The 12,431-nt window shown below is 41.5% G+C and overlaps 1 protein-coding gene across 5 annotated transcripts in view; it reads right to left on the reverse strand.

The window, feature by feature from the left end:
• usp48 (ubiquitin specific peptidase 48) overlaps positions 1-12,431 on the reverse strand; it is a 105,722-nt gene that overhangs the window by 569 nt on the left and 92,722 nt on the right. For 3 of the 5 annotated variants that reach the window (XM_061832513.1, XM_061832508.1, XM_061832510.1), the window contains exons 24-26: positions 11,408-11,533; positions 11,234-11,282; positions 6,556-6,582 (exon numbers count right to left, since the gene is read on the reverse strand). In XM_061832513.1, the coding sequence (XP_061688497.1) occupies positions 6,556-6,582; positions 11,234-11,282; positions 11,408-11,533 (202 nt within the window). Of the gene's footprint in view, positions 1-10; positions 6,268-6,555; positions 6,583-11,233; positions 11,283-11,407; positions 11,534-12,431 lie in introns of those variants that run through there. The other 2 variants (XM_061832511.1, XM_061832512.1) reach the window with 2 other exon arrangements.

The following is a 12,431-nucleotide window of genomic DNA, read 5'->3' on the forward strand; positions in this document are numbered from 1 at the left end:
ACACACACACACACACACCACACACACACACACACACACACACACACACACACACACACACACACACACACTATTTCTATATGGTTGTGTGTTTTGTTGAGATATTAAAATTTTCTTCCACGTAAGAAATACTTTCTGCGATATTGTCATTGCTTTATTATCTTCTGACCTTATAACAAGGAATTACATTACGATGCTGTTTTACTGTAGAATGGACACTTGGGAATAGCACTGACCAGTAGGGTCCACAAGAACATTTCGCAATGTGGGGCGTAAATGGTGCTCATAATCCAACTGAATGGAGAAAGAGCAACAGGTGTCCTGAGTGGCTTATTCACACAGACTTCTCATACCAACAGGTTACTCATTTCTTTTGTGACTACAGATGGTTATAAGCAAATATGAGTCTCTAGTATAGGTTTAAGCTAAAACTTATGTTAAGTGTGTTTAAATGTTACAGTACCTGACCTGGTTTGTGAGGTTGCAATTGAGAAGCTGATGTGTGACAGTTAAATTATGCATACTTTTTGTTTGTTTCTTTTGACACCTCTACATTTGTTTGTTATTTCAGTGTGTGGAAAAAAGTGACATACAATTGTGCGTGTGTTCTTTTGCTGAGAGGTGGCAAGTTAATGTTACTACCCAGGTTCAGGACTACTATGGCAGCAGTACTGTTCAAATGAACGCACTTTATTCTATTGAGAGGTTTACTTATTTTGGTGTAAAGTTATGAGACACCCATGTTTAGTATTTCAATTTGTTTTTATAGTGTAAAGGTAATATACCTTAACTGCAAATTAAAGGTATTTTGAAAGTGGGAAGACAATCTATACTTGTGACAGAAATGAGAGAACAATGACTGTTTAAGGGAGAAGCACACGCATCATTCACCACAGAAATGTGAATATGTAATCCAACTGAATGAAGTAGTAGCTGCAAGTGTCCACAATTGCTGATAAACATATATTTCTCATATCAAAAGCATACTCCATTCCTTGGTTTATCTGGATATGTCTCTGGAGACTAGGGCTGCACGATATTGGGGAAAAAATGTGAATTGAAATCGATGTGATTGAAAATGTTCATTTCCACACGAACTAGTTTAAATTTCAGTTCAACATTTAAAAATGAACTAGTTCATCGTTGTTTTTCTTTTTCCAAATCCTTAAAATACTGGCCTTTCATTTCTTTATCGTTGCCACCCATTCAGTCCACACTAGCCAGCTACAACTTTCACACTCCAATCTCAAAAAATGAGGAAAAATACGTTGCCTGAATCGTGTCTTTTAAAATGAGTGATTAAAGCAAAAAATATCTTTGTCCTCAATGTGCAAACAGAAACAGGCAACTATTTGAGAGGAAAAAGGTGAAAGGACTCCGATAACTATTCTTTGCAGTTCTGGCTGGGTACATTAACAAAATAAATTACCTACCATATTTTCACAACTGTAAGGTGAACTTAAAAGTCTTGAATTTTCTCCAAAATGGATGGGGCACCTTGTGTGTCACCCGAGTTCCAAAATCTGTAATTGACTGAGCATTTCCTGTCGATACGCTGCTTGTGTAGACGAAAAGTGAACGTATGATGCATGTGGACGTTACAGGGGGAAGTGTGGCCGTGGGAGAGGACGGTAAAGGCACGCCACCCGGCAGGTAAATCATTTTGGTGTGTGTTTTGTGCAAAACATCATTTTGGCTAACGACCCCTGAAAATGGCACTAATGATGGTACGGACGCTGATAAAGCCCAATGCAAAATGTAAGCCACCAGTTAAGCGCAGAAAATATGAACTCAGAGCTTGCAAGTATTCCGGGAGTACTGACAAAGGAACTCCAACCGGTGGACATCGGTGTAAGCAGAGCATTCAAAGTGAGATCGCGAGCAGCGTGTGAGTGATTGAGAACTTGCCCACCTGTTCATTTCGGATACAGAAGATGAGGACTTGGATGGATTTGTGGATGATGATTAATCAAAAAAATAACCCAAGTACGAACATTGTTAAATACTTCAATAAAGTACAAACAAACTCACTGTTTACATTGTTCAATACTACAATATAGTACAATGAACTTAGTTTTGCTCCCCCTCCATTTTTAAAGTGGGACAGACATCCCTATAAACATTCTAAAATAGATATTGTAATGAAAAATACATATAACAGTATTTACTTCAATGTCTCTATGGAAAAAAAGTGAGCGTCATCCATGCACAAAGTTGCGCAATTGAGTGTCCCTCGACATCCAAGTGGTCGCCATATTAGTCGCGCCCTCTGTCCTTGACGTCGTCATCACTTCTGCCGTTGAAAACGCGCAGTGCCTGCTACTATGGAAGCCGAACAACAGAGATATTCACATGTTTCTGATGCCCCTTCTGACATCTAAGCTCTTTTCGAAAAGGACAACACCACACAACCGAGTGAAGTTACCGGGGGAATATTACACTATTGTTTTGAGCCCTCAGGGCAATATTACACTATTGTTTCGAGCCAAATTCAGATGATATCCGATCATGGCCAAACCGCATCCCATCCGATCCACTCCTGCGGCGGAGATGAGCCATCGCGGGTCATCGCAGCTGGCCAGTATGGCTTATGTCAGAGCTGAGCGGTGCTGCTTTAGGGGGGTGCTTGCAGTCGAAGGACTGAGTAACGCATTCTCAGCTGGGTTCTTCAGAGCCGTCCATGTCGCAAAGCCCGACGCGCTGCCTTCGCAGAAGCTGTGATTGCCGAACGTGGTGGCATACGAGGAGGTGGAGCCAAGCTATGTTGCTTTTAGGGGTATGTTCAAAGTCGCCGCAGTACGCGATGAACACTATCGAGACATTGTTGGCTGGGCGACGCACACATCGACACATTTCGTACGCGGATCTTTTGTTACGTTACGAGAGAGACCGATTATGTGGTCTGCCCCAAACTATTATTTTTTTTAGTAGCTGTATGCGCACATCAACACATTTCATACGTGGATCTTTTGCTGTTGTGAGAGAGACCGATTACGTGGTCCGCTCCAAACTATTGGAGGTAAAACTAATGGAAACAAATTGAGTCCACGAGGGGGCGTCGCTGTCCTTTATGTCACTTCCTGCTTCTTCTCGAAAACAAATCCTGAGAGGATTTTCATGGCGGGGGTTAGAAAAAGCTGTATACGTCAAAATCATGTTTTGTGGTGAAAAAACACATGGGACCATATTGGCTGTGGGTTTTTCATTAATAATATACAAAAAATCATCCGTTTCACGACACTTGACCTTTAAAAAGCACGAGGCTGGAAATGCTCCCAGAGTGCTTGCATGGCTAAATCTGTACATAGATAGCATTTGAAGTACATGTTTTGTGTCAATTATTTCTTCGCTCATTGTTCTGGTTATTTTGTTGTCTGGTGGTTCTGCTTTTCTATTTGCTGTGGTGTGACACAGTGAGTGTGGATGGCGTGTTGACTGTTGACTTGATTCCACTGGTCATAGTGGGCGAAAAAGTGTAAGCTTATTCTTCGGCTTAAAAAAATAAAGCTTCAATTGTGCCTCACTGCCCCATGAGCGCAGCAACGTCTGAGCCCAATAATATGGTGCGCCTTGCGTATGTGTTAAAATACTGAAATTGCACCCGCAACTGAGACTGCACTTTTTAATACGAAGCACCTTATATGGTACCCTAATACAAAACTTCCATCGACCCTTGTGAAGATAAGCGGCAACGGAAAATGGAAGTATGGATTATCACAGTGTCATTCATACAATGTAATTAACTAAAATATTCGGATACAAACAATTTTCTGAGCAATCAATTTTTACAATTATGTACTGTATTACAAATATGGTTAGGAATTGTTTGAATGAAAGTGATTCCGGTCTGAATTCCGGTTCCAAATGATTTTAGATTTTAATTCTCGTTGGGGGCTTGGTCAAAAAATTTAAAATGGTTTCAATAAAGGGTGTCCAAATTATAAACAGACCGCAGCATACACGAAGATGAATATTTTTACTCCGAATTCTTTATAACCATGATCAATACCTAACTTATCAACAAAAACGCAATGTTGGTGGCAATAACCAAACTAACATTATGAATGGCAGATATAAGTTCAATATAGCATTGGTAAAATCGTGATCTGGGACTGTTTTGTAACTTCAAATGATTTACACGTGCAAATTTGAACTTAATTTTCAGTTTTAAGCTTGTAGCCTTTTATTATGAAGGGCACCCACTGGAACACAGCATTTTGGCAAAAAAAGTAACTTCAAATGGCACTGGTGATTATTATTTTTTTGAATGGATGGAACCAAATGCTTGCCAGACTGGGATGGTAGTCCCCCTTTTTAAGAAGCAGGACCGGAGAGTGTGTTTCAACGACAGGTGGATCACACTCCTCAGCACCCCTGTTAAGGTCTATTCAGGGGTGCTGGAGAGGAGGGTCCATAGGGAAGTGGAATCTGAGATTCAGGATGAGCAATGTGGTTTTCGTCCTGGCAGTGGAAGTGTGGACCAGCTCTAGGGTCCTCGAGGGTGCATGGGAGTTCAACCAACCAGTCTACATGTGTTTTGTCGACTTGGAGAAGGCTTTTGACCGTTTCCCTTGGGGAGTCCTGTGGGGGGTTCTTCAGGAGTACAGAGTACCGAACATCCCATGTACAACCAGTGTCAGAGTTTTGTCCGCATTGCCGGCATTAAGTCAGACTCATTTCCAGTGAGATTTGGAATCCGCCAAGGCTGTCCTTTCTCACCGATATTGTTCATAATTTTTATGGTCAGAATTTCTTGGCGCAGTCATGGCATAGAGGGTGTCTAGTTTGGTGGCCTCAGCATTGCATCTCTCTTCTTTGCAGATGATTTTGTTCTGTTGGCTTCATCAAGTCATGGTCTCCAATGCTATCTAGAGTGTGAAGCGGCTGCGATGAGACTCAAGACCTCCAAATCTGAGACCATGGTCCTCAGTCGAAAAAGGGTTGCATGCCCTATTCGGATCAGTGATGAGATCCTGCCTCAAGTGGAGGAGTTCAAGTGTTCACGAGTGAGGGAAGAATGGAGCGTCTGCAGTGATGCAGATTTTGTAGTGGTCCCTTGTGGTAAAGAGGGAGGTAAGTTGAAAGGCAAAGCTCTAAATTTAGCATTCGACCTACATTCCTATCCTAAGCTATGGTCACGACCCACAGCTCATGACCGAAAGAACAAGATACCGGATACAAGTGGCCGAAATGAGTTTCCTCTGCAGGGTGTCCGGGCTCTCCCTTAGAAATAGGGTGAGAAGCTCGGTCACCCGGAACGGGCTCAGTGTCGAACCGCTCCTCCTCTTAATTGAGAGGAGCCAGATGAGGTGGGTGGGGCATCTGATCCGGACGCCTCCGGGACGCCTCCCTGGTGAGGTGTTCTGGGCACGTCACACTGGAAAGAGAACCTGGGGAGGACCCAGGACATCCAGGAGAAACCAGGTCTCTCGGCTCGGGATCCCTCCAGAGGAGCTGGGTGAAGTGGGGGGGCAAAGGGAAGTCTGGGTATCCCTGCTAAAGCTACTGCCCCCTCAACCTGACCCTGAAAAGCGGGACAAGGTGGATGGATGGAACCAAATGCTATAAAATGTTGATTCCTTTCATTAGTCACCAATAAGGCACAAGGTTAGTGTTTGTGATACTGTGAGATGCCTATGTGAATTTTGTCCCAATTCATTGTGATGTAAAGTTGCTACGGTGAAGTTTACGCTCAATGTTAATGTTTTTTTTTAATACTGTCATTCCCTCTTACGTTGGTTTAAAGCCTAAAATAAATCCCCAAAACCTGTGCAAAAATGCACCCAACGATTTACCTTGTTAGCTGTCTCAATGTTGCCAGAAACGTATTTTATTGATTCACTCACCCAACTGACTAAGAGTTGACTTCACTGAAGCTACGTGTGGTGTAGGCTCACGCTCGGACCGCTTCAGACACTACACAATGTGAAAGCCACCTTTGCACGGTATAATTTTATTCCATGTGTTGCACTGATTAATTCAAAATAAAGACATGCGTCGCTGTAAGGCACAAGGTTGTTTTCATGCGTATTCTTGTTGGTTTTCGCCACTTCTTTTTCGGGATCGGTGGACTAGGCATTGAAATTGGGAACCAAAATTTTTAAATTCGAAAGATTCCTGGAGAACCAAAACGTTAGTCCCGGTTCCAATCTCTTGGTTCTTGAATCTCAACTATAATTCCAACAAAACATTCACTACCATTTAAGCAGTGTCCCTCAATGGAACTCTCACATTCACGCAACTGCAGCATGCCAGCCTGGTTTCACTCTGTTGAGCAAATGGGAAAATGGAGTAGGCATGCGTTCTTTTAGCATGTCCAAATGTCCTTCTGCTGGTTATTTTTAATATTACAGTTGAATCACTTTATACTACAGAACATCAACATCGCAGGAGACCCTGTGATGTGATGACTGCAGACACATACGAGTACATCGCAATGACAATGCTTAAACAAAATATCGTGCAGCCCTAGTGGAGACCTGTCCGTGACCCGCTACATCTAACTTTAAAAGAAAAAAAGCATAGGACCAGATACATTGGTGTAAAAATGCTTACCTTTAAATCCCTCTTCAGGCATTCCCACTATAAATTAAGTGGTGGTAAGCAGTGTTAGAAAACAGTATGTTACTCCTGTAATACGTGAATATATATATAATATACTTTCCTAGACGTATGAGGTGTGTCAGAAAGGTTCCAAAATTGGTGTCACAAAAGATAGATTTCAAACACAGACTGCCTCTTTCGTCCTTCAATGTGAGCCAGAGGATTAATCAGCACATCTAACAGAGACAACATGCAGCATTTGCATCATTCAGTACATGAGAAGAAGTGAGCATTGTATCACCGTGCTGGAGCAACCTCCCGATTGCCTCTGTGTAAATCTATCCTCTTTCTCAAACTCCAAGGGATGATCAAGGGGACCTGATTTGAAGACCTGGACATCTTGATGGTGGTGCTACGAAGGATCCCAGGAAATTGAATTCTTGAAAACTGCGTAATGGTGTGGCAAATGAGGCTAGGAAAGTCTGTTAGATTCCAAGGAAATTGCTTTGAAGTTGAAAACGTAGTTACTGTAGAATTTGAAATTAATCATTATGTGACGGCAGTCCTGGGGTCTCATTTATCAAGTGTGGATATGCCCAGAAGTGTGCATTAAGAGTGCATACAAAGCATGTCCATGCAAAGGGATTTATCAGCTTGGAAGTATGCTTTAGGACGTGCATAAATTTACACCCAAACCATACATACCCCAAAAATCTAGGAAAACAGTTAAACTAAGAGGGTCACCAAACTCATTCAAGTGCATATTTAGCGTCTGGGAGATTGGAGACATATGCAGCATTTCACAAAGTATAAACTGAATCATACCACTGCACAATTATTTCTCTGGTCGCAATTTACATCCAGTTACCTAACAGACATCATCAACAAGCCAAAATTAAACAAGGGGCTCCCAAACATATTAGTCATTTCACCCACATTTCAACAGAGCACCACCACACAGCCACCTCTCCAGGACCCTTCCATACCTCCCCAGGACCATCTTCTTTAGTGCCTTCCCCCTTGCAAATCATTTCTACTTCATGATGTACAAAGATTGTCTCGAGGTCAACTCCTCAATATACATTTTCCATCTCTCACACACCTGATTCATATCATTTCCATCTCTCCATCTCTGTCTGCCCAATCTATATCTTGATAGTTCATTTAGTACATTTTAGTCTTTTACTTTGTTCACCGACCCCACTCATTTTTATACCCTTAAATTTAGAAGACAAATTGGAGGCAAATTTGCTAGCATGCGAGAGAGCGTTATGTGTACATGTGCAGTTACACATTTCAGAAAAAGGCCAGGATTGGTCAAACCGACTGTCAGTCAATTGACACAATCAACGTATTTGGCACACCTGAATAAAGTGACAGGATGACATCTTTTTGTTCCACGCATTCATGCGATCGACCAACCACTACCTCACGATTGACTAATCAGTGCATTGAGCACCCCTGCTTTAACACCATTGGTCCCCAACCTCTGGTCCATGGACCGGTACTGCTCCATGGAGCATTTGTCACTGGGCCAGATAGAAAGACTAATTTATCCAATTTCCATTGTATTGCATTTTGTGTCAAGTGTTTTATTTTGAAAACTGAACGTATCTTCACTGCCCAGCAGCTGTACATCTCAAATGACACGACGAGACTGCACAGAATGCTTCAATTTCCCCCTACCCAGCCAACTCACTGATAGTAGCCACGGTAAACAAATCAGTCATTTCATCAACTAATTCAGTTCATTACGTTCATTGAAAAGATTTGTTCTTTCGAACAAAACATTCCCGATTGAAACACTAAATTGCACTTCAATCTCGTGATATGTTACAAAAATAAGGCTGTATGAGCTAAAAGATTTTATTTATTTATTTATTTTTTTTTTTTTTTAAATGGAAAATAGAAATCTGTATAAATACAGCTTTTAAATATCAGGAGTCCTACTTAATATACAGATTTCTCTCTCATGCATCGAGCCAGCTTTACGTAAGACGAGCCAATGACACGTGGAGAGCAAGCACCCTGGACTAAAAGCAGGATTCATACTCAGTCCGACCAAAAAAATGTAAGGGCTTTTTAGGGGCATTCTCAGGGGCTGACACGAAAAATTTAGGGCTGACACGGAAAAAATTTAGGGCCGACACGAAAAATTTAGGGCCATCGTGGGAAATCAAGAGTACGGAAAAAAGACTCACCCAATGGTGCCATCAACCGTTTTTGGTTCATCAAATGTTCCAGTATCTCAGTACCTGTGACAGTGATCACCTGTCGCCCCTTGTGGTAGTTCTCATTGATATGACCATTGTCAAAGTCTTCACATAACAGTCTACAGAAAAACAGATTCTAACTACAATTGCAAATATATACGCAAATTTCTTCTAACGATATCTGTCTCAGAACCCCTACGAGTCTAGCTCCTTGACCCTACCCAGTGACTCCTCTATTTGTTGCTGCAGAGGTGCCAAAGTGGCTCTCTTGTCCTTTGCTCTGCCTCTGAGTGCATTGGCCTCGGTGATAAACCTCAGATTCCTCTTTTCTTCTGCCTTCTCAATAAGCGTAGCTATGTCAGTCTCTATTCTGGCTTTTTTGGCTTTGAGGCAGTAGAGATGAAAAGTGGGCAGCAATGCCAAATGTAGCCAGGTACGAAGTCTTCCTTTCCCCACAGTGGTAGTTTTTAGCAATGTCACTGTCTGGGAACATGACTGCAAACACTTTCCAATTATTTTCACAAGATTTGTAACTGTAATGGCTGCAGATCACTTTTAAAGTCCACACGATCTCTGCATTTAACGAGTCCGTCTTCGTGTATTGAACTACGTTGATAAAGCCTGATTTCTGGCTGGACAACTGTAGGTGCGCATTTAGGGATCGCAACCGGTTGCAAATAACCGGTTATAACCGTTTTTTGAAAACCGAAACCGTAATCGGACTTTCGAAATCGGTCAAAATTTCCAATCATTTCTTCCAGTTCCGGTACTCCACATCGCGATATTTTTTCAACATCACTTCCACTTTTTTCAAGTTTCGCTGTTAGAGTAACGTTGGACTCAAATGAACATTAAGTTAAATCAAAGAAACATCAAACATGGCATCGAGGAAATGCTCCAAAGTATGGCAGTAAACTTATTTTATTGGCAGACATCAAAACACTACTCGCATAACAGGGGAACTCTGTGAACACGTCACTCCGGAAGAGCAACAACAAAAACAGTCCGTGCGGAATCCCACACGCCAACTCGAGGTCCCGCGGGTGAATTATGTAAATACCACTACGGTACCGGTTTTTTGCTACAGCTGTTCGGTTAAAACCGGTTATGAAAGTAAGCGTTTTTTTTTGCGATCCCTAGTGCGCATGCACTGCTAGTACCACTGCCTGAAGTTGATGCTTCACTATCTTGATATTTTAGAAACAGATTCATACCAACGGAAGATGAGAGTCTTCGCCAAATCAGCGTGTCTCCTGTTTTTTCGGTGCGACTCCAGCGCTTTGACGCCCATCTTTTCAAGCTGGAAACTCTGCTTGCACAGATGGCAGCAAAACATGTGCCGATCTTTTGGATCTCGACAAACCCAGCTCCCAAACTCCTTACTTTCAACCCAAGCTTCTTGAAAAATGCACTTCCCCGTGATACAAGTTGGATCGATGAAACAACTACGCTATGTCGTAACGGAGACAAAGTGAAATGCCTACTCAGGGAAAAAAAACAATGGAATATTGACAAGATGGCGACTAGTTGTCAACACGGTGACTTCCGTTGACAATTTCCGGCTGATTTGGACGCAAGACGGATCACTATTTTTTTTTAAATAAAAGATTAATTTATTTTTTAGGAAGAATTTTGGCGGTAGAGGTCCTCCCTTTGATTTTTTTTTTAAATTTAAGGCTTTTTTAGGGGCTTGACGGGTTTTCGCGGATTTTAAGGACTTTTAGGAGCCCCTAAATGCACCTTCGAAAATTTTGGGGTTTTTAAGAGACTTTTAGGGCCGCGTTCGAACCCTGTAAAAGATAAGTCATTGTCGTTTTTTGTTTTTTTTTTTACAAAAGAAAAACTGATAAATCCTGCAACCATTTCCAAGATCCTATCTTTGTAAAGCGGCCTTTTCTGCAGTGACCGTATCGAAGACAAAATTATAGAGTAGACTGGACATAAGAAGGAACCGCAAGGCTCACACTGATCCTGCGTTATAGTGAGTTGTTGTATTCAACGTACATTTTTAAGACTGTTGTGTTCATGTATATTTTTGAATGTCTATGCTGAACCGGTGCAAGGTGCAAAAAATGTTGGGTTAACACTGCTTTACATTCTATAATGTCCCCTGTATTCACCAAGATCCTTCAGATTACATTTGCACAACATGTTTGTGTGGTTCTACTGACCCGCTTGTGGGTCACTTAATATTTTGCCTCTTCTGGAAGAAAGTGGTCACTACAGCCATCTCTATTCTTTGACTACCTAAGTTCAACCACCGTCTGTCCCTCAAAATTCCTGTACTGGATACCAAACCTACCACTGTCTTCATCGCCACTTTTTCTTGCCCCAATAACTACACATATAATCTGCCTCTTGCTCTCTCTGCCTTGGATCCTCTTACGTAATCAATAACAATAAGACAAAAATCTAGATTTCAAGCTTCAGCCTCATCTCTGACACTTTCTGACACACCTCTATTTTTAGTCACTCACCTTGATAGACGTCATCCATTGCAGCAAAACCAGCTATAGGCTCATCAGCCTGAGATAACACAAGAGGGTGAAATCCTTTTAATTTTGTGATTCTCTGAAAAATCCATATAGGGCACAAACCAAAGCAGAACTAAAAAACAGAAAAGATGGAAATAGTGACTATGTGATGCTTACCTTTAGAGAGATGATACTCTCTGGAATGACACCCAAACTACCCAATGTGGCTGAGTCGTCCGTCAGACTTTTCCCATCAATGGATAGGTGTTGGTCAAATGGCGCCACAGAGAATGCATGCATAATCTAGAGTGTTGCGAGCACAGCAAATGAGGACCAGATTGCTTGGTATTTTACAGGGGGAAAATGATTAAACACTTTATAAGTAAATGTAAATTAGTGATTCGAAGCTAATGTAAATTAGCGATATCAGAATACGATAAATCAATCCCAAAGTGTTTCTTGCATTCAATCATTCAGTGGTTCCTCTACTTAAGAAATTAATTTGTTCCGGAAGTTGTTTTGCAATGTGATTTTTTTCGTAAGTACAAGCATTTTTTTTTACAAGTAAACAGCCTAATTTGTTCCTCGTCCTCCCCTCACAAAAAAGGACTCAAAGTGCATAATGTAAAGAATAATAAAAAATGTTAATTTTCCTTTGGCATTGGGCGACTATGCGAAGGATGAGTGAGAAGCAAAAGGCATGGTGGCGGACGGAGGAGGCAAATGTTTGACAGCTGCATGCACACACTTTAATTCCACTACAGCTTCTTGGGACCCATGGTGAGGAAAGATGAATACACTACCAATGAACACAAAAAACTCACGAAAAAATTTGTACTTTACCAATGTGCGTTAGCATGTGACAAATCGTGTCAAAGCGCTAGGGTGTGATTCGGTGACGCGAGTGTTGAAGGTAAAAGGACATCATGGGTAAAGATTGAGGTCATTCCTAGCTCATGGAAAGCCAGCTCGACGATAGCCAATGGGGGAGCTCTATTGCGGCACTTTCAAACCAACAAACAGGATGTTTATGTCCAGTGGAATTTTGGGGCTGCGAATAATAGCTTATTTTTGCCTTTCATATCCCGAAGTTTCCTTAGGAACTAGAGAGAATATTTTTTCGAAGAGGTGTTTCGTAACCTGAATTTTTCGTTACAACAAGAAACATTTGTAAGTAGAGATATCACTGTAATATTAATAA

This window comes from Syngnathoides biaculeatus, chromosome 10 (assembly GCF_019802595.1).
Source record: "Syngnathoides biaculeatus isolate LvHL_M chromosome 10, ASM1980259v1, whole genome shotgun sequence".
NCBI lineage: Eukaryota > Metazoa > Chordata > Actinopteri > Syngnathiformes > Syngnathidae > Syngnathoides > Syngnathoides biaculeatus.